At 51.8% G+C, this 27,923-nt stretch overlaps 11 protein-coding genes across 11 annotated transcripts; 1 reads left to right on the top strand and 10 right to left on the bottom strand.

Annotated features, from left to right (window-relative positions):
• Positions 1-223: 223 nt before the first annotated feature.
• Positions 224-1,187, bottom strand: BO83DRAFT_173850 (uncharacterized protein). Its single transcript, XM_025526421.1, has one exon. The coding sequence runs from the start codon at positions 1,057-1,059 to the stop codon at positions 568-570; it is 492 nt and encodes a 163-aa protein (XP_025391718.1). The 5' UTR covers positions 1,060-1,187; the 3' UTR covers positions 224-567.
• Positions 1,188-1,316: 129 nt separating this feature from the next.
• BO83DRAFT_305975 (putative jumonji family transcription factor) lies at positions 1,317-5,922 on the bottom strand (the record flags this gene model as incomplete). The annotated part of the gene is made up of 5 exons (XM_025527281.1): positions 1,317-3,276; positions 3,398-4,454; positions 4,516-5,438; positions 5,505-5,602; positions 5,665-5,922. 5 exons carry the CDS (start codon positions 5,920-5,922, stop codon positions 1,317-1,319), a joined length of 4,296 nt encoding a protein of 1,431 aa, XP_025391717.1.
• Positions 5,923-8,251: 2,329 nt separating this feature from the next.
• On the bottom strand, positions 8,252-8,704 carry BO83DRAFT_173809 (uncharacterized protein). The gene has a single exon (XM_025526420.1). The coding sequence runs from the start codon at positions 8,581-8,583 to the stop codon at positions 8,344-8,346; it is 240 nt and encodes a 79-aa protein (XP_025391716.1). The 5' UTR covers positions 8,584-8,704; the 3' UTR covers positions 8,252-8,343.
• An 813-nt stretch (positions 8,705-9,517) lies between these two features.
• BO83DRAFT_375498 (choline/carnitine O-acyltransferase) lies at positions 9,518-12,727 on the bottom strand. Its single transcript, XM_025530470.1, has 4 exons — positions 11,967-12,727; positions 11,862-11,891; positions 9,883-11,805; positions 9,518-9,817 (listed from the first exon to the last, which is right to left on the bottom strand). The coding sequence occupies exons 1-4, from the start codon at positions 12,346-12,348 to the stop codon at positions 9,690-9,692; spliced, it is 2,463 nt and encodes an 820-aa protein (XP_025391715.1). The 5' UTR covers positions 12,349-12,727; the 3' UTR covers positions 9,518-9,689.
• Positions 12,728-12,739: 12 nt separating this feature from the next.
• BO83DRAFT_375497 (uncharacterized protein) lies at positions 12,740-13,256 on the bottom strand. Its single transcript, XM_025530469.1, has one exon. It carries the CDS (start codon positions 13,183-13,185, stop codon positions 13,018-13,020), a length of 168 nt encoding a protein of 55 aa, XP_025391714.1. The 5' UTR covers positions 13,186-13,256; the 3' UTR covers positions 12,740-13,017.
• A 643-nt stretch (positions 13,257-13,899) lies between these two features.
• BO83DRAFT_173724 (uncharacterized protein) lies at positions 13,900-14,356 on the bottom strand. The gene has a single exon (XM_025526419.1). The coding sequence runs from the start codon at positions 14,239-14,241 to the stop codon at positions 13,999-14,001; it is 243 nt and encodes an 80-aa protein (XP_025391713.1). The 5' UTR covers positions 14,242-14,356; the 3' UTR covers positions 13,900-13,998.
• Positions 14,357-14,582: 226 nt separating this feature from the next.
• Positions 14,583-15,727, bottom strand: BO83DRAFT_423918 (CAP domain-containing protein; the record flags this gene model as incomplete). The annotated part of the gene is made up of 3 exons (XM_025535129.1): positions 14,583-14,653; positions 14,717-15,006; positions 15,069-15,727. 3 exons carry the CDS (start codon positions 15,725-15,727, stop codon positions 14,583-14,585), a joined length of 1,020 nt encoding a protein of 339 aa, XP_025391712.1.
• Positions 15,728-16,417: 690 nt separating this feature from the next.
• Positions 16,418-16,930, bottom strand: BO83DRAFT_173722 (uncharacterized protein). The gene has a single exon (XM_025526418.1). It carries the CDS (start codon positions 16,881-16,883, stop codon positions 16,458-16,460), a length of 426 nt encoding a protein of 141 aa, XP_025391711.1. The 5' UTR covers positions 16,884-16,930; the 3' UTR covers positions 16,418-16,457.
• Positions 16,931-20,094: 3,164 nt separating this feature from the next.
• On the bottom strand, positions 20,095-22,612 carry BO83DRAFT_423917 (thioredoxin domain-containing protein; the record flags this gene model as incomplete). The annotated part of the gene is made up of 4 exons (XM_025535128.1): positions 20,095-20,735; positions 20,791-22,296; positions 22,353-22,470; positions 22,523-22,612. The coding sequence occupies 4 exons, from the start codon at positions 22,610-22,612 to the stop codon at positions 20,095-20,097; spliced, it is 2,355 nt and encodes a 784-aa protein (XP_025391710.1).
• Positions 22,613-23,230: 618 nt separating this feature from the next.
• On the bottom strand, positions 23,231-24,573 carry BO83DRAFT_396110 (WD40 repeat domain-containing protein; the record flags this gene model as incomplete). The annotated part of the gene is made up of 4 exons (XM_025533112.1): positions 23,231-23,485; positions 23,572-24,237; positions 24,308-24,473; positions 24,533-24,573. 4 exons carry the CDS (start codon positions 24,571-24,573, stop codon positions 23,231-23,233), a joined length of 1,128 nt encoding a protein of 375 aa, XP_025391709.1.
• A 459-nt stretch (positions 24,574-25,032) lies between these two features.
• Positions 25,033-27,171, top strand: BO83DRAFT_385691 (putative G2/M phase checkpoint control protein Sum2; the record flags this gene model as incomplete). The annotated part of the gene is made up of 4 exons (XM_025532631.1): positions 25,033-25,055; positions 25,090-25,161; positions 25,266-25,509; positions 25,786-27,171. The coding sequence occupies 4 exons, from the start codon at positions 25,033-25,035 to the stop codon at positions 27,169-27,171; spliced, it is 1,725 nt and encodes a 574-aa protein (XP_025391708.1).
• Positions 27,172-27,923: the final 752 nt, after the last annotated feature.

Below are 27,923 nucleotides of genomic sequence, written 5' to 3'. Positions count from 1 at the left end.
CCTGGTTCGTGGGGTAACAGGATGGGTGCCAGATCTGGGTCTGTCTACGAGGGATTACTACTGCCTAAATTGACAACATCTTATCTAAATAGTACTGGTAGTAGTTAAATACTGTAGGGCATATTTAGAAGGCGAGGATATATCTACTTCAGTTATAGATTATATATATATATAGCACTCTTCCTCGGGTCAAATAATAGTATGATTTCTAGCTATTTCGGAGTTTCAAAACTATCCATTTCCAACGTACATCACGGCTGGTGTCTTGTCACTCACTACTACTAAGTAAGTGACGGCTGCCACATCCATTGCCACCCCTCACCAGCAACACTCGAGCCTCATGTCGGACTCCAGTGCTCAAACAGGGCATCAGGCAAGGATGAGCGCCACGGAATAAAGATAGAGAAAATGCGGGGGAGAAAGCGGGCATGAGGGGGAAGGGATAACAAACACATCAGGTCGACCGAGAGGGTAAGATCGAACGAATAGGAAAACACAGGGGAAGGGCATGTAGGTGGGGGGTATCAAACAGGGGGAAAGTGGTTCACTATAACAGAGACAAGTCCATCATCTTCGCAGGAGAAAATTCCATTGATATCGAAATGGAGGTTTTTGTGTTTGTCTTTTGTGATTTTCTTTTTTTTGTGTGTGTGACATGTCTAGTGTACGTGCGGACCAGAAGTAGAGGGGCGAAAGTAGGCCCCAATATCTCTCCAACAGATAGAGGTAAAGTAGGGAGAGGGTCCAGGTAGGCAAAGGAGGAAAGGTGACAAAGGGGCACGGTAGATAGGAGGGAAGATAGGGGCAACGAAAGCAGGGAAGAGGGATGGATATCGACGGGGGGAAACAAATGATCGCGGGAACGGCGGTGGGTGGGCCAGCCCGGGCATCAAGAACGCCTGGCGTTGGGTTGGGTATGGCGGATGGCCACCTGGCCGACTTGCCCACCGCCACTTTTTGAGGGGGGCCAGCCGGTCGCTCTCCTTGATTTTGTATACTGGACTCCTTCGCCTTCATCACTTCAATCAACTCCCTCGCAGACAATGAAAACAAGATCATGCATGGCCTCCAGTAGACAAGGCCTCAAGTTGAGTCGCAACCAGCCAGCTAGCTTCAACTCCGTCGTCAATGATCATCGCCCAAGTGATCACGAAAAGAACCGTTCAAAAGCACAGAAATGGGGAAAAATAAAACAAGCAAAACAATTCGCAAACGCCCAGTCATGCAGTCGTCAATCCAGATAAAGTCGTTACATGTTGATGCAGTGATAATAGCACGCCAAATACAATGAGGTCACGCACGCACGGCCCCTAGCATCATGGGCTCAGAACGTTGCAGATGTCGTCCGTTCCATCCAGGCCAAAGCCGGCCATGTCGACGGAGTGCAGAGAACCCGGGCCACCACGGCCCAGAGAGATATCTGAGGAAGCATAGTCATGCTTCAGCCGTTCATGAGGTCCAAAGAACGGTCGGGTCTCTTCGTTGGGGGTGTTACCATCACCCGCTGCCCAAGGCCCATGCTGCCAGAACCTTGTGTTGGCTTGTTGGTCCCCGAAGAGGTCATGGTGGTCGTGGTGGGTCTCGGTCCCGTGGTTGGTAAAATCATTGGGTGACTGGAACCGCAGATGCGACCGACTGAAACTCGAGCATGGAGAATCGGCATGCAGCGGGAAATCGAGGTTGGGGAATGGCATGTCCTCGACGGTGGTGATATCGATGGTCGGGTTCTCGGTCTGCTGTGCCAGCGCTGACGCTAGCCGGAGGTTGGAGGCGGAGCTTTGGCGACTGTGACTAGCCGACCGTTCGATGGCTCGCTGAACGAAACTGCCACACGTCTTCAGAATCTTTTCCTGATCCTCTGGGGAGAGACTGGCAAAGTAGTCGTTTGCCAAAGAGGGCTTGGGCAGTTCAGGTTGACAGGGAGTCAGGCCAAAGGTCTTCTGAGCATACTCCGTAAACCCAGAGGGCATGTCGTATGGGGACTGGTAGACGGTCGGAACCTGCTCCCGTTGCTGCTCAAGGTAGGCATACTTGCGAGGCAACTTAGTGGCGGCCAGGCTACCTCCGTTGGCGGCCTCTTGCTTGATGTTTTCCGACTCCTTTTTCTGCAGCACGTCCAGCCGATCCCGATGACTCACCAGCGAGAAGCGGAGCATTTGTAACAACCGTGTCACCTCCTCGGACCGCATGTTGAGGGGTTGCAGCGGCAACAGTGTTCCATCCGGTGCCCGAGGCTGCACTCGCTGCTGAGCCATGGCCAGTTCCAATTTCTCCAACCCGGTCGGCGGTGGTACCGAGCCCATTGGGCCCAGGAGGGTCTCTACGACCAACTCCGGGCTGACAATGGTATACCCGGCGAAGACATTGGCATGGTCGGTGATCTGGGCCAAGCGACGACGGGCAATGAGCTCTCTGACATTGGCGAAATTATTGGGCGGGAGGTTATTGGGGGTCTGCTGCTGCTGCTGTTGATGGTGAAGGTGATTATGAAGTTGCTGCGGACGGGAAAGGGATTGATGATGGTGAGATTTGGTGACCTGAGGATACGGAGCATGGCGGGCTGATTGAGTTGGCAAGGATCGGTAAGCAGACGGCATCGCAGCAGGGGAGGAGGCAGTGGGAGGCGCAGGACGAGGAGGGGCAAGAGGAGCGTGCTGCAACAGGGAAGGGCGGCGGGATGCGGCAGCAGCAGCAGCAGCAGCGGCGGCGGCGGAGGTGGTGGTCGTGGTGGTCGTGGCAGCAGCAGTAGTGGCGGCAGCGGCAGCAGAGGCGGTCAAGGGAGACAGGAGATGAGGGTGAGGGGCACCAACACCAGCACCAGCATAATGATGAGGCGGAGCGAGATGGTGGGGGTAGGAGGAGGGGAGTCGGGCCATCACGGCGCCGAGCGACTTGACGCTGTCCAGGAAATTCGCGCGCGGGTTGTGGATAGGCACGCTAGGGCTGTGCGTATACTGTGCCCTACACTCGGTGGAGGATTCGCCCAGGTAATACCAGATCTGTTCGCTCTTGCTGAGGTCGACCTGCGTGGATGGTGGGGCGGACTGGTGGTTAGGGTGATTAGTGCTGTCCACCGTCTCGAACTCGGCCCACTGATACGGAGATCGCCCATCGCCAAATGGATTGCCTGCCACCGGCACTGCCGATTCCAACTCCTTCCGCGCCTCGGGTTTGCGGGCCAAGTGGGCTGGTAATGGCCTGGTACCTGGAGCCAGCGGTGAGAAGTTGCTCCTGCGAACAACCAGCATCCACCGGTACGGTAACTCAATTACGTCCCTGCACATCGAATGGTTAGCCCCTGCGATATCATCCTTGCCCGATCGGGTAACATCCAAACAAATGGAGGCCCGCGGGGCTCTTCATGCAGCCTCTTCGTGGGGCACCAAAGAAAACTTACCCTCGTGGCAGCACCTTGACCAGTAACGTGCGTTCCTCCGGTCGGTTCTGAAGCACAATCGCACCGTTAATTTCCTTGTCCGCTTGGAACTGCACCAGATCCCCAGCCACCAAGCCCCGTGCCGTCTGGATGAGCTTGCGGTCATAGTCGGGGGATTCGCCGCTAGCCATCCAGGACGGCTTCTTCTGGCGATGGTACTTGCACTTGAGGTCCACGCTGGGGATCGAGTACTGGTTCCCATCGTCCGCAATCACGGCGATCTGACCCTGCTCCACCTGCACACCCGCCAAAAGTGCACAGGTGGCGTGGTATGACCGTGTACACTTGCCAAAGTTGCACTGGAAGCATGCCCCGCGCACTTCACGACAGAAGAGACACTTGAGACCCATGCGGGCCTTGGGGATCTTATCCACGTCACACACCACCTCCTTGCCAGACTCATCGCGGAGGATGGAGGTCTCTTCCGTGTACAAGGCACAGCGACGGTGGGCATGGGACTTGCCATCTTCGGTCGGCAACAGGTCCTCATAATCCAGATTGTTGGGACACAAGACACATGGGATCTTTCTGGGAACATCCATGGCGACCCGCATGCGTTTCGCCTTGGTGGTTTCACCATCATTCTTGCGCTTCCGCCCACGCGTAGATGTCTTTTCGGGAACACTGCGGGGAGGCGTCAATAGATCCGACGCACCTTCGATCTCGTCGAGATCACTTTCGTATTCGCCGAAATACTCCGGAGTAGCTTCGCCCCGAAGCTTCCGTTCGATCTCGTCAACATCGATCCAGACACTATCGGCCTCACAGTTGCACTTCTTGGCCACCCGGCCATAATCGAGCCACTTCTCTGTTGCGAAGTTGACCGACTCGGCGCAGTTGTACCCCAAATTGTAACCGGAATGATATCCGTAAGGGTAGGTGATGACGAACTCGCCCTCGTAGTGCACTAACTTGTTCACTGTAATGCCGTACTGGGACTTGAGAAGATTCGGCGAAACAAGGTAGGTCTTGTGGCGGAGGAATTGGTCGCAATTTTTAGCGTCACTTTGCCAGATACCTATCAAGTCAACATTAGCGTCACGGCCTACCCGACATCTGACTTCGGGATGGAGCCTTACTCTTCATGGCTTGTTCAAAGCGAGGAGCATCTTCTTGAGAGATGCTGTACCACTGCTTGGGAGCACCGAAGTGGATATAGTTGATACTGTAGAGATCCACATCCTCCAGGTGCCATGCGAAAGTAGCTTTCCACATTCCCAGATAAAGGTACGCCGTGTTGACACCAGGCACCTTCTGTCCCAAGACATCCAGCAGATTGGGTAATCGGGCGACATTCCATGAAGTCGTGATGTTATCATCGAAGAGAGATCCCGGCATATCGGCACCGTACATAGGGTTGTTGAACATCAGGGACTTCCAGTAGTTGGTCTCCAGCTCTTCGCATCTTTCGTAGGTGTAATCCTGGCTATCATCGATGCGGTAATCAAAGTCCTGGAAGGCTTCTTCGTCCACATAATCGATTGCATCGCCCTTGTTGTGCTTTCTGCGAGATGTGACAGACTTGGGTTGTCGTCCTTTGGGCTTCGGGCCGGGCAAGGATTCGCCGTCGCTCAGTTCCTCGTTTTTCGCCTCGACAGGGTTCGATTCGGGAGACACGGGTGTTGGCGGGCCTTCCGGCTTGATCTTATCCAGGCCCTCATCGGCTGGCGGTTCTTCCTTGACCTTCACCTGGTTAGCCCGTTTCGGCGGGCGACCAGGACCTGCACGACGTTTCTGAGAGTCCGATCGAGCGGTCTGGGTTTTGGGAGCAGAAGGAGCCCGGGTCACTCGGTCCTGATTCCGGCGCCGTTCACCTCTCCGCGCAGGTGGCTGGTGACTGCTTTCTTCACACAATGCTTTCCACTGGGGTAGATTGTATGATCTTTGTCTCTCGATGTTCGCTTGTGTGTATGTTCCGTGCGAGCCATGGAATTCCTGCATGATCGGGTTCTTCACACGGATCTTCTTAACGGCTTCATCAAGGGGCGGTAGGGAATCAGTCCTAAAGTTGGTCACATCTGTTAGCGTCCTGCCATGAGTGTTTGTCCGCACAAGCGCCAAGCCATACCATTCTTTAGGAGGAATAACTTTGATGATTCCGGAGCGCATGCCATACTCCTCGACCTTGTTGATGAACGATTGGAAGTCGCGGAACTGATCCATAGTCTATTGAGAATGCCCATTAGCCCACACCCTGGCCAGGATGGGTAATATGGTGGAGGACTCACCGGCTTGAACACCGGAATCTTGCCGCCGCCATAGTAATGGTCCGGCTCAATCTCCTCATCATCCGCCTCTACCGATGGTATCTCCTGGGCGCCGTTGACATGGGGATCGAGCTCGAGATCGGAGAGCTCTGACGGAACTCCATCGGGAACCTCTTTCTTGCCGTTCACGCTCTGGGGAGGAGTGATTGAGGCTGCATCGGTCGCCGGAGCGCCGGCGATCGGGTCGAAAAGGGGTTGATCAAGCGCTGCCGCCATCATCTCAAGATGGGAAGAACGAAGGGTGAAATTGGTCGGGAAGTCGATAAGGATGCCGTCGTCGGAATATGCGACCGCTGATCGACGGCAGGAGAGGGAATCCCAGCGGTCGGGGGAGAGGACGTTAAGAGTTCGGAAAGGACTTGTGCTGTAGATCGGTCAATATGGCGCAGGAACCTTCTTGGTAGCTCTTGTCGCAGTTTGAAATTCCGACGAGGTAAAAGAGGGAAAGAAAATAGAATAGAATAAAACAAAAAGGATTATTAAGGCTGGCGAAACGGAACTGGGTATTGGGGGTACAAGATAAGAGAGGTAGTAGTAGTAGTAGCAGTGGTGGTAGTAGTAGTAGTAGTAGTGATGACGAAGGAAGAAAGGGTTGGTGGACTGCAAGGCTGGATGATCCGAGCTCCCAGAGACGAATTGCTAGGTATAGGGATCATGCGAAGCAGCAGCGCAGAAAAACACCAGCAGGGAAAGCGATAAAAGATAGGGACCGGGGTGGAACGGGTGGGTGGAAGTAAAATTAGCAAGTGGATGATGAGATCGGTATCAGCAGCGCAGTATCACCACACAGCATTGGTAGAGAGAGCGCAAGTCAGGTCAAGCAAGCCCCTCCTCCGGTTTGAGGGCAACGGAGCGAGAAGATTTGCCGTGTGGTGCAGGACCAAGCAGCAAAAGGGATGCTCGTTCGCCAACGAGTGCAGGGCCGATGGGGAACGTTGGACGCTAGCAGCAAAAGCAGGAAGCAAGAAGAAAGCAGGGGGAAATAGCAGAAGAGGGAAAGGGAAGGCGGAAGAGCCAATCCCAGCAATCCAGCGTCACGTCGGACGGTCCAAGCTGTGGATCCGGGCCAGAGCGACGATGGCCTGACTGACTGACTTTCTTGGGAAATAAGGAAGAAGGGGAAATGAGGGTGTGGAAATGCAACAGATTGGTAGAAAGTGATGGGAAAAATTCAATGATGATGAAGATGATTACTGCTGTCGTCTGCACTGACTGCACTGAACCAGTCTAGTAGCAGTGAAAAAAAGCAGTAAGAGCAACAAAGTAACAGAGCAGTAACAGCAGAAGTAACCAGCAAGTAACAGCAGCAACCAACCAACCAACCTGCAGCCTGAGCGCCTGAAAATTGAACTGCTTAAGGCACCAACTCCGCGGCGCGATACTCAGTCGAGTCAAGGCACGTAATTTGGTTCCGGCCGCGAGCAGATCTCAGCACGTCTCCGGTGTCGGGAAATGCAGGCAGACAGGCAGGCAGGCAGGCAAAGACAGCTAGACACCAGATTTGAAACAAACCAAGTACAGAGATAATAGTATGAGGTAAATTAAGATACTCACTTTATACAAGATATGCCCGAGAAAAGTGAAAGTAAAAAAATAAAAAAGAATGAGCTTTCTCTCCCCGTCAATAGATTATGGGAGAGATGATTATCTAGTAGTAGCCTTACTCGTCGTATCGTAGTAGTAGTTTCTTTCTTCTATGTGTAACACTTCAACAACAACTTCTGGGAATTGTCCGAGCGAACTCTCAGAGTTGCCGCCAGGAAGAATCACGTGCAGCACATGACTGGCCGGGATCAGACACAAAGCAACCAGTGCCCATTACGGTTAGCGTCATACCGGGGGGCAAAAAAAAAAGAAAAATAGGTGTGTGTGTGTGTGTGTGTGTGTGTGTGCGTGTTTGGGGAGAAACAGTTACTGTGGGACGCAGAATACACCACGCGGTAGACATCAGCACGCTGTAGGCTGTGCAGAAACGAAAAACGACTGGGCCTAATTCTTGCATTTTTGGCGAAATTCGGATAGCGGCGGACCCGGCAGAGATTCCCTGGAAGCAGAAAACAACTGCATATAGTGCATACTTTTTTACTTCCTTACTTACGCCTAGTACTGCAGTAGCTTAGTGTTAACTAAACCAACTTAGTTCGACCATTTGATCTTCACTAACAGGAAGGGGTCTGATCGGTATGATCTCACCAGCCGAGTGTATCATTGGATGGTTATTTAGCCGGTGGTAAAGGCGGCTTTTTGATTTATTACTGAATAATAAGAACTAGACTAGAGGGTATGTCTTTGTTATGGGAAGTTTAATTAGGATAGACGAAGATTAGACGGGATATGTTACCGGGGGGAATGAATTTATCAGCTAACTAGGCAGGTAACACACACACACAAGCTGTTTCTTAATTTCTTAATGCAATAATAAACCATGTACCTACATTAAACCAAAGATCACATGTTACATATAGACTACATAGTATGATTTTATCTAGCCTCGTAAAGCAATATAACCAAACTCAAACCTAAATAGCAGTAGTAGTGGTAGCCCAACACCGAAATAATATTATCAACAACACTCGTATCTACTATACACCACCACCATCACCATCACCATCATCACCACTGATGCCACCGCAACACCAGTCACATACGAAAAAGGAATAAATCTTTCCTTTCCGACCGACATACATATATACATACATACACGTACATATATACACATGCATATGCACGACAAGCTACCTTGGCTGTACTCTGTAGCACACTACTTAGACGGTATGAGTAGTATGTAGTCAATACCCCCAACGCCAACCCGAATCCTACAACTATTTTACCAGTACACAGACCCAACTCCAACATCTTCACTCTTCCCATAACAATCATATGCAGAGATACTACTACTACCTTAGACACACTTATCACCAAAAACCGATAGGCTACCTACTCCAACCTCAAACACAGACCTCCCCAATAACCCACTAGCCCAATGCAAGTCCACTACTAGTGAATACTATGTATGTATGCAGCATGCAATATGCAAGACAGCGTTGGGCACAAATCTACTACGGGAGTACTTACTTACTTACCTACTACCTTAGCCGGTGGCGTGAACAACCACCACCACCACCACCACCACCACCACCACCCTTACTACCTAACAACACTGGCAGATTCACCCAACCTTCGTGATTGGCTCCCCAGCTAAATTGTTCGTAATCGGGAGGGTCAGTTGGCACCCATCCATCCATTATCACATACAAATAGAGATAATCAAATTGAATTGATTAGTTGTTCTACACATCTTTCTTTTCTTCTTTTGTCGATTTGCGTGTTGGGGAAAAAAAAAAAAAAAAAAAAAAAAAAAAAAAAAAAAAAAAAAAAAAAAGAGAGAGACTGGAGATCCCCGTTATGGCCTGAATGCAGTTGTACTACGTGTCTCATTGTCTTCAGTGGCATGATTCTAGTTTCAACCTAGCGAGATTAAAGGTTGTTACCGGGCCGGTTCTGATGGAGACAATCGAGATCGTGCAAGCTGATTAATTACATTTTATCACTAATAATCAGTCGATAACCAGTTAACGCACAGAAGGATTAAGTAAGTAGGTTACTAGTTTGTAGTTAGTTACTATGCACCGTGATATGAAAATTCAACCTTCGCGCGCGCGCGTGGCGTGGTCTGCGTCGGCAAGCGGCGTGCGGAACGGATGTACGGAGTACTGTAAGTAGGACAGACAGCTGTTTCATCGCCATCTGGTTGTGGATGCGGTGTATGGCACCCAAGGTTTATGCATCTCATCCAAAAGAGATGGTGGGGAAATTTCAACGCTGCAAATCATCTATCGCATTGGTATCAATCACGTTGTATATACGCCGAACACCCATCATGGCTAAATCAGGAGCAATGAGTGACGGGAAAATAAGAAACTGATCACAATGCATGGACCTTAGTAGACCACGCCAGCTCATCTCACACCCACACCCAGACAGCTTCAATAATCATTCAGCCGCAACTTCTTCCCGACAAACCGACGTTTCTCGGGCTTCTCGGTGCCCCGCTCCCGGTCTGCATTCAGCCCCTTGAGCGCGTGGAGCAGCATCCCTGCATCAAAGAACCCATCTGATTCGGTGGTCAGTAGCTGTGTCGTTAAACGCAAGGGAACACACATCCAGAGGTGCACTTACATCCGCCCATGCCATCGTCCTCCAGTTCTCCGCTGTCCGTCGTGGGTGTCTCGGCACCCCGATGCAGCTGGCCCGGATCCCCCCGGACGATCCGGCCCCGGCGGTGATCGCCCTGGAGCCGCTCGGCAATCATCTCCATCTCGCGTGCTCTGCTCGTGCGCGGGCTGGCAGGCCGGTGGTTGACCGTGCGCAGCAGCTTCCGGATCTCCATCAGGTACGATTCGAGCGTGTACATGAGACGCGCAGTCTGTCGATGTTTAGACGAGGCGCAGAACGAGATTGAATCATCCTTGATTATGTAGCCAATGCCGAAGCCATCCGCAGACGTGGGCCCGAAGCCAAAGTGTCGTAGGCATGGATTTCCACAGTTGGAGGTCGACAGCACGGTGGTGTTGATCTTATCCCAGCCAGCGTCGCTGAAGATTGCGGGCATGGTGCGCATCCCACGTACACTGTAGCCATTGGAAGACAGTCCATCTTCCGATAACGATGTAGAAGATTTGGGCGATTCAATGGACGCGGTCTCCACAGGGCTGGTGTACCCGTTGGAGCTGCTGATGACGCTGTTGTTCGCGGATGACGCGCCGTCATCAAAGGACCGTTGCCACAGGCAGTACAGCGCATAAAGATGTCTATCTTGTCCCTGCCCCTTCGAGCAGTCCTTCGTGATGGCGGTATGCTTCTCGGTCGCTTTTCGGAGCGCGCTCACCTTTTGCTCCGCCGGGTTGTCTCCCCAGAACGTCTTGATAAAGTCGACGCATTCGTTAGTCACCGTCCGAATTGCTTCGGTTCGACCGTGTAGGAAAACTTTGGTCATGGCAGGTTCGTAGGTGTTCTCCATGCGGCCGTAGAGTCCGTAGTAGGCTGCTTGGAAGGCCATCTGAACAAATGCATCCGGGGAGAAGCCCGTGGAAGTGATGAAATTCTTGCCATATCCCTTGAAGTCGAGCACCTGGAACTCATGTTGCTGCAAGAGATCGGAGAGGTGGGACTCGGCGAATCGCAGAGCAATGCTGAGCTCAGGCGCCATATCCCACTCGAGCTTGCGGGGTGTTGTGCTGACATTGCCGAAGCTTCGAGGGTCGCGTTTCGCAGGATCAGGGCTGGAGGTCGCCCAGAGGGTCGGTGCCTGGCCGTTGATCGTCCGAGCAAAGCGGAGTATGGTGTCCGTATAGACGTCGCTGGCAAACCGGAGTACGGTATGGCCATCTACGCCAGTATGTTCGAAGTTGATGCCTGCACTGCCGTTCTTACACACAATGATCTGGAGTTTGTCATACCACCGGTTGGTACAAGTCCCCACCTGCACACCTCGGACCACTTCGCTCGTTCCGCAGAGCATATTGGCGCAAAGCTCCGACGTGTTGTGTGGTTCAGTGTAGTCCAGGCACAGAACGAACAGAGCCGTGTCCACGATATTGAGACATTCTGCGTTGTTCGACCCTTCATCCTTGGTGAGGATATCTCTCAATCCGGACCAAACCTTGCGGTTCTCGGTGCTCAACACACCAAGCGCTCCCTTCGCCGCATCATGAATAGGTGTCTGTTCTGCATCTCCAATGATGACCTGGAGGTTAACCGCAATATCCTTTTCGTTCATGATCAGGTCACTGTTGTCGTCCAGCACATCGAACCAATAGATTTGACCCCGACACAAGACAACAATATGTTTCGCATGGGGATCCTGGCTTATCACGCATCCATTGTCGGTCGGGACACGCGCTGTTCCGAATAGGCGAGAGTATTGATACATGCAAAGAGGCGTACCCCGGACAGTGTCGGGAGGGAGTTCCTCCCGCCTCACGGCACGGACAAACGACAAGGCAGAGACAACAAGTGAAGCTGCTCTCGTAACCTGGTTGTTCCTCGCAGGGGTCGGGTCATCTTCCAGCAGGAAGAATGGGTTCAAGTTCAGCACAACAGCTTCACACAGCAAATCAGTACAGTAGTCCCCACGTTTCATGCACATTGTCACTTACGGCTGTCGTAGTTCAAATAAGAGTCGTACCCTGCAATAAGCAGATTGAGTCAGCCTAAGATGACGTAAAAAGGCATGGGGATAAGTTCAATGTCTGATGACATACAGAATTGTTCGATATAGCTTGTTTTTGACGAGGCATAGGTCTTGAGCTTCTCTTGCAGAATAGGGCCTTCTGATTTGAGAAAGTCCTGCACAGCTGCCTTGGTTTCCTCCTGCTCTCGGAGTGTCTGTAGCGGGGCTAATGACTCAAGGTATCGCTTGCATGTTTGCTCCAGGTCTGGAATTGGTAATTTGGGTAACGAATCCTGGTTCGCAAAGGTCAAGCCCTTCTTTGGTGGCTCTGATGTTCCTCCATTCACTGACGTAGGGACCGAAGACGGCTTGATCTTGGTCTCCGGAGTTGAGTTCGAACGAAGAGAATCCATTGCGCTTCCTAGAGACTTAGGGGCCGTGAAGTGGCGAACTGCTACGGACGAGTAGGACATGGTGTCAGCACAATGCAGTCCGTCCTGGAGACGTATGATGGAATCTATGGAAAAGACAAATGGATAATATAGGGATTGACGGGGGAGGCAAGATGTTGTGATAGATATTATGATAAATTGGCAGGGTAGTATTAGGGCGCTGAAGGATTATCTCATGACCACGGCTCACGTCACGAGGAAGATGTGATCATGGAGGGTGAAGGGCATGAGATCGAGAAAAACATATGGAAGACTAGTGCAGCGAGAATGGTATCATATATAGGTAAAGGCCACTTAGGGGGAAACAATTCATCATTTCGCAATGATACCCGGGGAGCAACTGCTGGCCGTGGGGTGGAACCCAAAGGTACCTTCGGAATAAAGGGAGTTAGACGGAGGAAGGGACACTTACAGCTTAGCTGCCAACACTAGGAAAACGACCAGGCTACGCCTAGATGAAAGGCTCGAACCACAGTGGACCAGCTCGCCGGGCCTAACCGTCCGCAGCTGCGCCTAAGGCAAGCAGGTAGACGGGATATCGGGGGAACGGATGATGTCTGGTTAGAGGGGCAGAGGGAAGTATATCCAGCTGGTCTGCCAAGAGATATGCGCGATAGGCCCGGTGGGCCGTACAAGGTGGAGGCGAGAGAGCTCTAGTGCACGAACGCACTGCTGTAGCTACCTAAGCATTCAAGGATCAATATAAGTACCTATCGACACCTCGAGGAGAAAGAAGTTGAGAATTGAGAAGAGAAGGTCAGGAATGTGCGGAGAGCCCCATCCGGTGCTGAGCGTTGTTCCTGTGGCAGTACCAAAGAGAGGATGAGATGGGAACTGCGGGGGGGGGAGGCCGATCATGTGAAGCCGAGAATCCCAGGCAGAAAGAGAGAGAAGGCAGTAGGAACAACTGCTGGAAAGACTACTAGCACTATAGCACTAAGTAGTACTAGAGACACGTACTCGGGATTGGAAGGGCACAGCCAATAGAGAAGCACTACCCTGCTGAAATTAGGTGAAGTGGTACAGACGGGTCAACTGCAGTGACCGCATTAGACAGTAGTTTAATGAGAGATGGAAGGGCCCTAACGAGAGGAATCCTGGTCAATAGGCGCCTGGAAACAACTAGGACAAGAATTGGAACATGTGGCGATAATCCTGGACGAGAGCAGACCAATTGGTGACGTTTTCGGACGAAGGGAGACTGTTGGAAAGTCTGGTTGCGGGGAGGAGAAGCTGCCAGATTCTCTCTTCCAAACTAGTCGGTTCCTCCTCCCCCCCCCAAAAGAGGCAATCACCTGGGCTTATTCAGACGGCAGAAAAAATGACACCGCAGGCTGCAGTCACGTGGGTGGGGCGGGACAGCCGCGCTGACCAGATAAGAAGATATATAGTAGAGATAGATAGAGATAGTGATAGAGGGACACAGGACTACCCGTTGACCATTCTTACTACCTACACTAGTTATAGTACTTGACTTACTTACTTCTCTTCTCTCCACACACAATCATGGCCGGGTGTCATGGAAAAAGGTCTCATCATTTTGGCTTTTGTCATCCCGAAGCAAGTACCGATTCTAAATCAGGGGCGCCCCATATCCACACACCCGCTTTGCAATATATCCGAATCATAATCACACAAGAAATGAAGATCATCTAGTCTAAGGCCAACGAGTCATATTGTCTCATTGAGACCAAACCAAAAGAAAAGAAAAGAAAAAGCAACAAATGAATATTCACAGGTGAAGAGAAGCAGAAAAAAAGGCAAGTCACGCCGTGCACCTGCTCCAGCCCACGGGCTCCGAGGTCGGGTGGATCCTGTTTCGGTTCTTCGGGCAAGCGGTAGGGTAGATCTTCCCCAGATGGAACCTCCGTCAGAGCGTCTTGGCGATCCGGGCCTGAAACAAGCGCAGGGCATGTCTCGGACGAAGACAATCTTATTATCAAAATCAAATAGACAGTGCGAAGGCGAAATGAGATTTAAATATCAAAAAAAAGGACTGATGATCGTCAGATTCTCCATCGTTCGATGTTCGCACATGGCCGGTGGCCAGAGAATCGCCCTTGCACCAGACAGGTCAGGGACAGGTGTTTTACTTCCATCACAGGCAGCTCCAACCCAACGCATCGATATCCCCAACGCCCGTCATGGCAACGCTGACCGTTTTACCCGCCAGGTGCAGGGAAACCGACTATTCTTTGACAAGGTGCAAGAGCGACGGTCTCCAGGCACAGTCACGCGAAATCATCTCTCGCCATCTAGGAGGCAACGTAAACAGCATGGCCGAGAGGGCGCTTGACGTTGGTGCCATATTCTCCCTCATAGTTTCCTGAAAATCAAGCCTGTCAGCAATCTCTTATCGAAGATTAGGGAGGGATACGGGTATACTAACCGGCAGGGCTGTAGTTGCAGACAGTGAAGGGCAGGGCCTCGGAGGCATCAACGTTACCCAGGGTGTCGCAGGTGACAGTAGCGCAACCAACGTGGGTGGTGGCAGCCCAGACAATCTGGGAGAAGTGGCCCCAGTTGTCGAAGTAGGTCATGTCAGGGTCGGCCTCGCCGTACAGGTCGGTGTAGTAGCCCATCTCGTCGTTGTACATGAGGTTGGTGATCATGACGCCAATGTCGGAAGCTTCAACACCATATCCAATGTTCTGGCCGTAGCCACCGCCATCAATGGAACTGCAGATTCACGTTAGCGCAAGTAACAAGAATTATCTGATGTGCATGATCTATCTACTTACGTGTCGTGCTCATAGACACACTTGGCGGCCAGGGCGTAGGCGCTCGTCTCCAAGTCAGAAGACCACTCGACGGAACTAGCGGAGTGGTTGCTGCGGTGGATGTTGTGGTTGTACAAGACCGCGGACTGGTAAGCGCTGGTGGCGGTCGAGCTAGCGCTGGACGAGGTCGAGGTCGCAAGGGTGGTGGACGGCGCGACAGTCGAAGACCAGGACGAAGTCCAAGCGGAAGTCCAGGCGGAGGTCCAGGAAGTAGCAACCTCCTCAGCAGCGGAAGTGGCGACAGCAGCAGCAGTGGTCGCGGCGGCGGTGGTCTCCACAACAGAAGTGACAACAGACGAAGTGCTGGCCTCAGCAGCAGCGGCGGCGGCGGCAGCGGCGGAGGAAGAGGCCTCAGCAGAGGCGGAGGCGGCAGCAGCAGCAGCGGCAGCGGCAGAGCTGGACGATTCGGCGGCAGCGGCAGCGGCAGCAGCGCTGGAGGAGGAAGCAGCGGCAGTGGCCTCTTGCGCGGCAACGTTCTCATAGACCGTGGGAGTAGGGTACTCGGTGATGGTGGTGGTCAATGTGACAATGGTCCAGTCGGTCACATAAGAACGCTTGTCAACGTTGTTGGCCAAGGCACCAGCGGCGCAAAGGGCACCCAGAGCGAGAGAGTAGCGCATGATTGAATGAGGGTTGTTGTTGGTATTGTCTTTGCCAAGAGTCGATAGGATGATTTAGTACAGTTCAACTGTGTCCGATTGAGATCGACTTCTCCGGGAAGTTATGCGGCCAAGAGATCAACAGGCACGAAACAGTGTATGACAGATAAGAGTTGATAGGGTTTTTCTGGCGATATATGCAGATCGACTGCGAAGTGGTTGGGTTGGTAAGACCGAAGGGGGGTTTGGTGGGTGTATATGTACGAATAACCAGCACGTATGGACAAAAGAATGACAGCCTTCAGGGAGAGGAAACACTTTTTTTTTGAAGGAGTGGAAAAAAAGTGCACCAAAAATTGAAGGCGAAAGGGTGAGATGAAGGTTGGAAGGGAACGGTGGGAAGGGCCAACGGTAAAGAACGAAGGGCAACAGTGAAGGAGCCGAGTGGGCGTGAAGTGATAATATAGTCTGGAGCGAGCAACTGGAGTTGGGGCGGCAACTTAATCACGGAAAGGAGAGCGACTCCAGCGGGCGGCGTGTACCCGGTGGGGTCGGCGATCTCTGATAATTAAACGCAAATTAATTCAGACGGGGGGAGCTTCATATACGAGTGGGTTCTGGACGGATCTCGACGTCGCGATGGGTCATGGATGGGGGCCTGTCCCGAGTGAGCAGACAGGCGAGCATCCTTTGACCAGCCAAATTTCTTTCAGAACACAGACAGGAACAAGAGAAAGATTCAATGGCTCATTCAAAGCGCCATGCGGTCCCAGCGCATTAATATCGGTTCAGCTCGCGTGTACACCGGCCTAGTTCCACGGAATGCCGTGCCTTGGTGCTTGTGTCCATTGTTTTTCCCCTGAGTAACTACGTACGTATGTCCCAACCACGAGCACGTACCCGGAGTTTTCTTTGGGAAGGGAGGGATACACAGTAGGGAATTTTTGTGGAAGAATAGCAAAGAAGATCGTCTACGATAAACTGACCGGCCAGTCAGTCCCTTTGGTTGATGATACATTCCCGCCCATGGCGTTTCGGACAAGGAATCTTCCAGGGCCAGGGTCTCTGACCTCCACGTCCCTGAGACCTGAGACGATGTTGGATCCAGAAAGAGTAGCAGACGCGGGAGAGAGATACAGAGAGGATACAGAGTGCAGCCCATAAGGCGGCCTGACATCGCGCCTCACGGTTACCGGCAAATCGATAAAATTACGGAGTATTTACGGTACGAACTATCCAGTGACGAGGTGTTTTTCTGTCGGCATTATTATTTTGCCCCTGGAAAAGTTGGGGACCCAAAGGAAAAAAGAGGGCATATTTTGCAGGGATTGGATTGTCCAACCGTCGAACAAAATTCCCGTGCCCCTGGCTCGCCACTAAGCTACTCTGGGTCAAGGCGCATGCCGCCCGTTTCAGGAACGGGCGCTTCTAAGCCAATCAACGCTCCGTTCCAGGTTGATACGCTGACGGTGGGTCTCTCACGGTCGCAATGGATTAACAGCCCACCACCCATCCTTGGGTCTTCTTCCAATTCCACGCTGGCTAGTTAGTCTACGGCAATCTGCTGGTGGAAGCAACACATTCAAGTAAGTCTCCTCTCGTTGTTGGTCTATCCCAAAAGTCCAGACCAATGCCTGTCAATGGATCCCAAGGTGGTCATCACTCTTCACTCTCTGCAAAGACGGTTAAAATTCGTCATGCCCAAGAAATACCAAGACTAAGAAATGAGCACCTGTGAAGCTCCGAGGGGAAAACTCTCCGATGTCAATGTAAGATAATCTATTCGATATTATTAGACTCAATAGTATGAGCGGAGAGCAATGACGAACAGGCATCATCCTCATTAAGTCATTATACTGGCCCTCCCCTCTCCTCTCTTCTCTCCAATAAGTCTCTCATAGTCAGCCAACTTAACTGATCAATCCCCCAGTCCACCGCAAATTTGGGGGTCGGAATAGAACACCGCCCATTCGAGTAATTCCCAGGGGTAAACGTGCAGGGTCGCTAACTGTGATTAACCACCAAAACTTGGCAACTGACTGACCCACTCACAGCCAGGATGGCGCTCGCTAACGTTTCACTTGTGGCCTTCCCATCATCTTTCGGAGATTGGGTACCTGAAGCTAGTCTAGTAAGTAGTCTAGTGGCCCGGCTCCAGCTTCTCTCTCTCTCTCTCTGTGCCTCGCAGCTCGATACGGTGTAATATCTAAACCTTTTTCCCGAGGCCTGTTGCCCCAGGACCACTGCTTGACACTCGGTCGTGGAGATTCCCGTCACACAGTTAAGAGGGTGATGTGTCGAAGTTCTAGAACCATGGATTTGCCGTGCCTAGGATGGAGTCCATCTATCTAACAGACGGCTTTTCCTCCTTAGTCTAGATGAACCCATTCGGTGGGAATTGCGCCATTACTGGCCATTCTTTGGTACAAACGCCCATGACACTTGTAGAGCTTCAGAGAGAAACGAGAGCGGAGAGGTTCGCCAGAGGTGGGAAGGGGGGATAAAGTCTCTTTGCTTTTACACACAAGCCCCCTCTTCGGTTCCATGGTTCCCAACGGATAAAGACACCTCAATCACAATCAGATTTATCATCGGCTTTGAACTACCCCATACATCAAGCGAATCATTGTCATTGCTTTCAAGTAAATCCTTCTTTGCCACTGCATGCGGATCCTTGGATACTACCTTCCTTCTAGAAGAGAAAAAAAATTTCGACAGGTCGTAAGCAACAACTCTGGCCATGGATACACACCCTACGTCTTTCATGGTTGACATACTGAGATATTATTCTTCTGCCTAATCTCGCACGGATACACACATACACGTGTGCATTTCCAAAGAATAAGAAGATAACAAGCTGAGTTATTTCCAAAGCACCATAATGAATTAACGAATCCCCCTGTCATCCATCCAATCCCATCGATTGGATACACCGGCTACTTGCGCGTTTAGCATTGAGCTTAACGGAAGTGTGGACAGTTTCGACACATAACATCACAAAAATTAACTTCATCGACAATCCACATGACATCTGACTAGCTTACGTTGCACCACATACACATACACACATCCTACAACTTAATGAGGAAGAGCTTAGCGACCAAAACTTCAAGTCCGAGCCAGCATCCAATTCTCTGCATTGGATGGAACTGACCCAACCCTCGGATGCATGTCCACCTTTGGGCGGGATTTTTAAGCGGAGCATCCCGGCACCAAACTTCGGCTCCGAGTGCCGCGCGCGCCCCTCTTTGGCAATTGTCCCATACACAGATATCAGGTGGGATTGTAGACAAACAGGAGTCTAGATTCTAGTGTTATATCTGATAGAATATTCAATGTGGTAATGAGATTATTACTCTACTGTCGTTTACAGGTCCGAATGTAGACAGTAAGTATATCACTTACTCATTATATATTTCTGTGATAACATTTTACCTCTACTTGATTTGGAACAACTTCATATACCACAATGACATCCACCTATACACTCCTGTTAACCATGACTCTTCTAGTACCACCTAGTGCACGAGAAGGCATAACATACTACCCTTACAATGTACATATGAGCTTTTGACAGCAGTACTAGTAGTCTCGAACTATAGCCCCGAACTCGACCCGAACTTCAACCCATACTACTACTAGTAGTAAGGTACGTAGTAGAAACCGCCATAATCACTCAATCAATCAACCCAAGCGGATGTATATTACTCCTCCCGACAAGATACTAGACAGATCACAGATCACAGCACCTACTTACTGTACTCCCAGTTTCATCCCCAACCAATCAAACCACATGGCATCCCTCCAACCCTCAGCAGGCAACCAGCCAACGAGCCCTGAATCTCGATCTCAACTGACGAGTCCAGATCCTCATCTAACTGACACCCAAGCGGAAGAAAGAAAAGTTAAAAAAAAAAGAACGCACCCCAGCAATGACGTAGCTATGGTTGAAACAGCCGATGAAACTGAAACTCTAGACCCCAAAACAAAGAATTGGAAACAATTGCACATAACTTTGTACCCCTCCCTCATACCCAATTTTGTGTCACCCCCTCTTTGTGAGTAGTAAGCAAAGCAACCCAATGAAACAAACATATCGGCTGCTGCGTGACTGATGCGGTGGAACGATGCTCAAGCGTATCGCTTATGAGGTTTTGACTGGGTTATTTGCATTGAGGCTGGGACTGGACTACCGCTACTGCTAGTTACTAACCCTGTGTTTGTCATACGCAAACTGGGTGGTTAGGAACTATGTAGAGCGTCAACTATTGGGATCATTCCAGCAATTCGTATCAATCTGTTGACTGATTACATATGATAGCTGTAGAGCTGAAACATCCTGCAAGGCCTTTGAAAGTACACTAAAATATTTCCATTCATTGTACAGTTCATACTATATTCACAACCCGGCACCGCCCGCTTTCACAAACCATAAGATGATTCTTCGCCGTCTCAGACGCTTTCAGTTCCCTATACAACGGATTTCGCGTCCGTAACCAGAACGATTGATTCCCTACAAAGTCTCCCACATGAGACGCTCGGATATCCACAAGAGATGCAGTCGTGGTCGCCGTCGATATCGCCAACCCGGCTTCCGCTCGAATCTTCTGTACAATCATGTCCCGCACACAGACTGGCTCATCTGTCTTTCTGATCACGCCCTCAGAAGCTTGGACACTGCCCTCGGTCACGGAGGTAGCGAATACGCCCGTGACATTCCGTGTCCCCGTCTCCAACCCAACAATCGCGTCCAAAAGCCCAACAAAGAGGAAGGGGTGTTGAAGTATCTCCACGGAAAATGAGCGGCATGTTTGCCGGGCAAGTGTCTTGTATTCCTCGTCTTCCAACAGGCTTCCGAGGCGCAACAGATTGCGGGCAATAACCCCATTGACAGCTGGCGTGGCCGACTCCGTGCCGGTCTTCAGGCGAAGGAGCGGACCCGGAGCCCCTGATGTCATTGTGGAAGGTGTGCTATAGTATCCTGCTGGTGTGGTCCCCACATAGGCAAGGAAATTATCGTTCAGATATTCTAGCGAGAGCGTTAGCATCACAAGTCTTCCACCGACGCAGTAGAGAATACGTACTCTGCAGTTGCTCGGCGAATTGCAGGTAGCTGTCATCAAATGTAGCCTCATACATGTCCAGCAGCCCGCCGATCAAATATGCGTAGTCATCAGCAAAACCTGGGGTATTTCCTCTGCCGCCATCCCGATAAATGCGCCAGAGCTGTCCAGTAGACTTCTCGAATAGATTCTCCTTGATAAAGCTGATTGCCTTCGCCGCTGCCTCTCGGCATTGTACCGCTTTTGACCTCTCGATCTCCTCGAACAGCGCACTGCACTTAGCCAGAGCACCAATGGCCAGTCCATTCCAAGCAACGATGATCTTATCATCCAAATCGGGGCGCACGCGCGTCCTTTCGCGGTAATCCCGGAGTTTTTGCTTCGCTGTTCTAATGATCCTCACCACCTCCTCTTCCCCTAAACCAAAGTCCTTTGCAAGCCTGCTTGGTGTTACCTTGACCGATAGGACATTTTGGTTCATGAATTCATCATGTGGGTCGTTCTCAGGCGCGATGTTCCCGTCAGGAAGGACACCCCAATGACGGGCGCAGACTCCAGCATCACGTTGGCCTAGCACCTGTGTCAGCTCCTTCAGCGTCCAGACGTAGAAAGCACCTTCTCGCTTCTCGGTATCATTGGGCGTAGGCAGACTATCTGCGTCCTCGGACGAGTGGAACGCGCCCGTTGGCGACTGGATGGGTGCAGTAGTCAAGTAGGTAGCCAAGTCGTAAACCGCACCCAGCAGCTCGGGATTGTGGGTAATCCTGAATGCATCCACGTAGACATCCAAGAGCTGCGCTTGATCGTACAGCATCTTTTCAAAATGTGGCAGGCCCCAGTCGCCAGTGACACTGTATCGTGCGAAACCGTGGCCGATATGATCCCGGATACCCCCGCGCGCCATACTGATAAGCGTGTCAACAGCCATGGCAGTTGCTTTGGCGCATTCATCACGTCCAACAATGTCTGCAACCGCAGTCGGATAGATACCCAAACGTAATAGGAAACTCAGGTTAGATGGAGTGGGAAATTTCGGCGCAGTGGAAAAGCCACCGTGGAGAGGGTCATATCGAGAAGCAAAGTGCTGGTAGGCTTCCTCCAGAAGCTCGAGGTCCAAGTCCTCGTCGGCTTGCCGGTCACCTTGGTAGGAATGTGTCCCTTCTTCAGCAAACTCGCGAAGTTGTTTCGTAATTTCCTTCGCACTCTCACGGCATCGTAGTTGTTGTGTTTGCCAAACATCGCTTAGTTTCTCAAGGATCTCGACGAAGCCAATAGTCTCATTTCCTGTCAGCGTGGAGGAGTTGGGGCCTGGCCAATAGGTACCACCGAAGACCGGCTCCAGATCAGGAGTCAAGAAAACGTTTAGAGGCCAGCCTCCAGAACCAGTGGTCGCCTGCACGTAGTTCATATAAACATCGTCGATGTCGGGTCTCTCTTCGCGATCGACTTTGATTGGAATGAAAGACTGATTAAGAATGGAAGCTACCTCCTGCGACATGAATGATTCCTTCTCCATTACGTGACACCCTGAATTGACGTTAGAACATTGTACCGCCACAACGCGTCGCGAATGGAGAACTTACAGTGACAAGCCGAATAACCGATGCTGAGGAAGATCAGCCGGTTATGGCGTTTGGCCAAATCGATCGCTTCGGCATCCCATAGCTGCCAACCCACTGGGTTGTTCATATGCGCCCTAACCTATCCACGAGTCAGTTTTTGAGGCGAGGGCAGGGGATTTGTCCGAACTCACATAAGGCGATCGGCTCTCGTGCAGTCGGTTGACGAGTTTCGGACCGGCTTCGGTCGCGCCATCGTGGTGCATGGCTAATGGAGCAGCCATCCTGTTGAGGCCGTGAGACATTCACGCAGTGATCCACTTAGGTTGATAGTTGATTCGTCTATCCAGCCCAGAAGGGTACACAGCCTCGGAAAGGCACGTTGTGAAAGAGGGGAAAATAGTTGATAAGATACCACCTCCGCGGTTGGACCCCGACTACCAAGCTAGACAGGGGAGGAGGAGAGGGGGGTAAGGAGATGGAAGAATGACCAGAAAGGAAAGAGGAATCAAGATGGGGCAGGAACGACAGGCCACGAGTAGTGGTGGCAAGAAAGAGCCAACTAGATAGAGGTATACGGCAGAAGGGCAGCAGGAAGAGCGAGCTAGTGGGATGAGGGGGAGGATGGAGAAGGAGCGAGGAAGCAGCATGTGCCCGCGTTAGACTGGCCCGCATCCGGGAGATCGTCCGCCGTCGTGCGTCATGGGTGCATCAGCTGGGTCACGTGTGCTCCTGCCTCCTTACTCGGTACATGTCCCTAAGTGCGAGTGTGCCTACATTTACAGAGATATTCTACAGATCTACGATTTTCCTAGGCCCTAATACTCCGCACGGCGTGGTAACATCCCTGTTGCTCGATTCGCCCCACCAACAATAAGCCAGGGCAAGCAACGCAACTGTACTCAGTCCTCGGCCATTAGTTCCGCCAGTTCCCGCTCTTCTTCTTCTGTCAGCATCGTCCCCGGGTTTTGTTGCTCTTCCTCGTCCTCCTCGTTGTTTTTCTTCGCCTTCGCTACTGCAATTTCAAGTTCATCGGGTTTCAAGGACCATTGGCGAATAGTGGCATCGATACTGACGCTGACGACAGTCGATCCGAGAAGCACGAGCCCCGTAACCTCTTCATAGTGGCCGGAGAAAGTATGGTAAAGCTGCCCGGTCTGTCCAGTAGAAAGTATATATGTTAGTCGAATTCCCATGGCATAGAAAAAAAAAGGGTGGTATGGTACTGGTGATATGTACGTACCGATCGATTCCACACGCGAACCTCCTCATCTCGGCAAGCAGTGACTACCCAGCCTCCTTGTTCGTAGACCACTACATCTCGCACATAATCTGGGTGAGTCAGAGTCAAGTTGGGCTTCCAGCCATCCTCTCTCACAAGGCACTTAGATGTCTTGTCCGCCGAAGCAGTCCAAAGATCAGCGTCGCGGTCAAAGAAAAGCTTATGCACATTGGTATCGTGGGCGAGAAGAGCCTCTGTGCCAGTAAGGTCCTTACTGCCAGTTGAAAGGTCGAATTGACGGATCTGGCGGTCACTACCCGCACTGAATACAACTAACTCGGAGCTGTCTGAGTCGAGGGAAACGGGATCGAGGGCGAGGTCCTGAATCCCCTTTGCATGACCTTTCATCACCGCGAGTCGCTGGCCGGTCGCAATGTCGAAGACAATGAGTTGTGCATCGGCGCCTCCTGAAACAAGAACATCCTGACCATGTAGTCTTGTGCTGATAACAGACCTCACGAAGTCGGTATGACCCTCGTAGCGCAACTTCGGCTCCTTCGATTCCACATCCCAGCTCCAGACCGTCTTGTCCCAGCACCCCGCGAACAGCAACCGGCCATTGGGGCTAAAGCATATACTGGTGACGGGGGCAGTCGGGCCTTTGAAGAGAGCTGCAGTTTCACCGGTCTATAGGGAAAGAAACGGCTTAGCCCAGGTCTTCGTAAGACACGCAGCAGCGAGAATACCATGCACCTACTTCGAGTATGACCTTCCTGACCGTACCACCACTCTGAGCTACATAGACGGACCCAGTACTCAGAGGATCGGCTGCGACTGCGAGGATTTTGCTCTGGAGACGGATGGGATTGCCATTGGTGTTTTGGGACTTCACATCCTTTCGCTTCTGCTCATCAAGGGCGGCTCTGGGAGGCGTGGGGCATCAGCGACTAGGAGCTGGGCGGTAAAATATGGAGTGACGAACGTGGTTTGGAAGAAATCATCCCGGTGGGAGGATTGGGCCATAGTGATAGGAGGGGGTTTTTAGATGATGCGTCTATTATTATGATCAAGGATAAGGAGCAGTAACCAGGAAATGGGGCAATGTAATAGCCAGATTAGACCCAAACAGTGCCTGGGATGCTATCCACAAAACCAGCTTTTGGTGAATAATGAATACTACTAGCATTCCCCGCTGATGGAGCTCACGTGGTCCATTCGGGCAAAACTAACGAAGGAACTGCATGTTAAGCTTCTCCCGTCCACCGGAGCCCCAGCCTTTCCCACCACAAAACCTCCGTCGTTCCTTTTTAATCCTTTTCTCTCCCTCATCTTCCCTTCTTCTCTCTTCCTCCCACTTCCTTGCCCTTCCCCCCCTCCCACCTCCCTACCCATTGAGCAGATTTTTCCCTCCTCCTTCCCTCTCTCCCCCCTGTACCTTTCTTTTCTATCTTGCGCGTCAATCGCGCACACTCCCCTGTCAGCATGGATATGAACCATTTAATAGGGTCAGTGTTCTATGCCACTACTGGTCTGAACCAGGGTTTGTGCGGCTAGGCGGGAGTTAACACCTGGCAGTCAGCGTTTCAACCTGATCTCCAAGAGTGACATTCGGTATGTTCGATCCTTCCCTCTCTCGGCTATTTGGCCTTCCTACAGCTGCTTCGTCATCGCACTTGGCTGCACCCCCCGGATCAAGACTGACTTGACCTTGTCAGTTATGTTGGAACGTTGCATGAGATCAATCCTGAAGCATCCACCATAGCTCTGGAGAATGTTGTCTCTTTCGGGACCGAGGGTCGTCGAGGCAATCCCGCTGAGGAGATTGCCCCGTCGGCCAGCGTCTACGAATACATTGTCTTCCGGGGCAGTGACGTAAAAGACATTAGCGTAGCAGAGGACACGAAGGAGAACAGTCAACCTGAACCTCCTCAGGTGCCAGATGATCCCGCCATCTTAGGGGTAAGTTTACCAATTCTTCACTTCATTCCAACCCTTGCCCGCCCTGCCTTTTGGGTGCTTTGCGTCCACGGACTTGTTCCGTACGGACACTCGATCAAATGATGAAATATTTCGGATGTAAACTCACAGACCTGTTCCGAATTGCGCAAACAATTCATGTGGATATTTTCCGTTGCCTTCCTTCTGAATGATCGAGAAGCAAAGCACTTCTAATTCTGCCTTGTCACACATCTTCTCTTTCTAAAGTCATGATGCTAATTGAGTTTCATGAAACAGAGTATGTCTCGTCCGGGACCTACTTCCCAGGGCTTGCCTCCGTCACAACAGCCTCAGGTGCCTCGCCCGGCGCCTCCTGGCTACCCTCAACAACCGCCGTTCCAAGGCTTCTATCCTCCATATGGACAACGCTTTGGAGCCCCCGGTTTCCCTCCTGGACCTGGTTTTCCTAATATGCCGTATGGAGCCCCGCCACCAGGATGGTTTCCTCCCCCGGGTCAAGGATTCCCCCAAGGACCAGGCCAGTTCCCTCCACCTCAGATGCCTATTGGACCCCCTGGCCAACACCAGACCCCTCCTCCGCAGCGACAGGGGGTACCTGGCGCAGGCCCCGTAAATGTCCCTAAACCCACCTCTGAGCTTCCCGTTGGTGACCGGCCGTCCAGTAAGCCAGCCAGCCGGAATGCCACACCCGCACCTGGCGTCTCTGCTCAGAATGCTCCTCCGCCCCCTGTTGAATCGAAACCATCTGTAACGGAGGCCGTACAAGCCTCCAGTATTCCTGCTGCTGCCGCGGCTCCGACTCCGGCCAAGATGCCACCTACTGGACCCCGGAGCGGACGTGTGCAGCCGGCGATTCCGATCAATGCTCCCTCCAAGCCACCTGTTCCTGCTGTAGGCAATCCTCCTGTCGCTGGCGCTGGAAGCAGTGTGCCGCAAGGTACCGCTCAGGCGGCCATTACCGAGGCCACGCGTGCTGCCACGGCCGCTGTTGCGGCGGCTATGGCCAAGCTGCCCCAGCCTAACGCGCCCAAGAAGCCTGCGCATGGCGAGGTGTCCGTTGAAGGAGTAACGAGACAAATGGCGGAAATGAAGCCGTATGAGGGCAACCGCGCTCCCCGTGGTCATCACCAGCATCCCCGTGGACGTGGCGGCCACCGCGCTCCCTACCAAGGACAGTCGAAGAAGGTCGAGGTTCCTGATACGGACTATGACTTCGAGACTGCCAACGCCAAATTCAACAAGCAAGATCTGGTCAAGGAGGCCATTGCCACTGGATCGCCTGCCCATGAGGCTGAGACTGTTTCCATCACTAACGGGGACATTGAAGCGCCTGATACCAGTGCTGATGCGTCCTCTGTGGCTACCTACAACAAGTCCACCTCTTTCTTCGATAACATCTCGAGCGAGGCTCGTGATCGCGAAGAGGGAACGGGAGGCCGTGTGGGCGGCCGTGAGTGGCGCGGCGAGGAGGAGAAGCGCAATATCGAGACCTTCGGTCAGGGTAGCGTTGACGGCTACCGGGGAAGCTACCGTGGTCGTGGCAGAGGAAGGGGCTATGGCCGTGGCCGCGGTGGCTACGGACGTGGATACTCTCGGGGTCGTGGAGGCCTTCGTGGAGGTCGCAACACCTCGCAAGCCACCGGTGTGCCTACCCAGACATAGGCGATCCAATTGTCGGCCTATTGTTATTATTTCATGTTGAAACTTATCACCATGCGTTTAGCGTTTTGAGTGGCTTTGTCTTTTTATGTGTTTTCTTTCTGCGCTTTGGGGAGTATTGAAATCCTTCCACAACTTTCTGCTTCTGATATCCCTGGCGTCTGATGGAGCATCCTACGAATACTTGAGCTTGGCATTGTATATGTCGGGATATTTCGGATTGTGATTGGGATCACTATGGGTTACGGTGGGATTGGGGAGCTTCGTGCCTGAATGGCTACGGTTGCATCTGGTGTCAAATTTGGCGTTAAATAGTCGCATGGGTTGGTCGTGAGCCTCCTTTGCCTTGCTTGCCTGGACGATGATCATGTCTACTTTCTTGATGATGCCCGCCCAAGAAAAGGGCGAGGCTTTTGCCTGAGTCTGACACTCCCAGAAGCTGCTCTGGTGGACTCGAGTCTGTTGTATCATACTACAAGATGATTCCCCTTCGCATGCAAAACTCAAAAAAAGGAGGCCAATTGGTCTACCATCAGATGTCTTCTCGTAGTTTATTAGCCTACCGTAGTTGATTTTTCAAAGCTGTCTGTCTCGGCTGCGTCTAGTGATTAACAATGCAGTGTGGGGAGAAACCGGACGGGGAAGCGTGCCTTCCCTCTTCTGCAAAACCTGTTGAGCATATTCCCTACAGGGGGCCTCTATTCGTATTCTAGAGTTTCAGTCTAACAACATCTTTAAGTTGACTTTTATGTTCT

This window comes from Aspergillus eucalypticola (assembly GCF_003184535.1).
Source record: "Aspergillus eucalypticola CBS 122712 chromosome Unknown BO83scaffold_4, whole genome shotgun sequence".
Classification (NCBI taxonomy): domain Eukaryota; kingdom Fungi; phylum Ascomycota; class Eurotiomycetes; order Eurotiales; family Aspergillaceae; genus Aspergillus; species Aspergillus eucalypticola.
Note: the sequence above shows the minus strand (reverse complement) of the source record. Positions and strands in the feature narration are given on the sequence as shown.

Excerpts from the sequence above, each read along its gene's own strand:
- BO83DRAFT_375498 (XM_025530470.1), bottom strand. The coding sequence starts at position 12,348 with ATGTCCTACTCGTCCGTAGCAGTTCGCCACTTCACGGCCCCTAAGTCT. Across the intron at positions 11,892-11,966 it reads AAGCTATATCGAACAATTCT|GGTACGACTCTTATTTGAAC; the intron begins GTATGTCATCAG and ends TGCTTATTGCAG. Across the intron at positions 11,806-11,861 it reads TTATTTGAACTACGACAGCC|CTGTTGTGCTGAACTTGAAC; the intron begins GTAAGTGACAAT and ends TGCTGTGTGAAG.
- BO83DRAFT_173722 (XM_025526418.1), bottom strand. The coding sequence starts at position 16,883 with ATGTCAGGCCGCCTTATGGGCTGCACTCTGTATCCTCTCTGTATCTCT.
- BO83DRAFT_173850 (XM_025526421.1), bottom strand. The coding sequence starts at position 1,059 with ATGATCTTGTTTTCATTGTCTGCGAGGGAGTTGATTGAAGTGATGAAG.
- BO83DRAFT_375497 (XM_025530469.1), bottom strand. The coding sequence starts at position 13,185 with ATGATCGGCCTCCCCCCCCCGCAGTTCCCATCTCATCCTCTCTTTGGT.
- BO83DRAFT_173724 (XM_025526419.1), bottom strand. The coding sequence starts at position 14,241 with ATGCCCTGCGCTTGTTTCAGGCCCGGATCGCCAAGACGCTCTGACGGA.
- BO83DRAFT_173809 (XM_025526420.1), bottom strand. The coding sequence starts at position 8,583 with ATGATTGTTATGGGAAGAGTGAAGATGTTGGAGTTGGGTCTGTGTACT.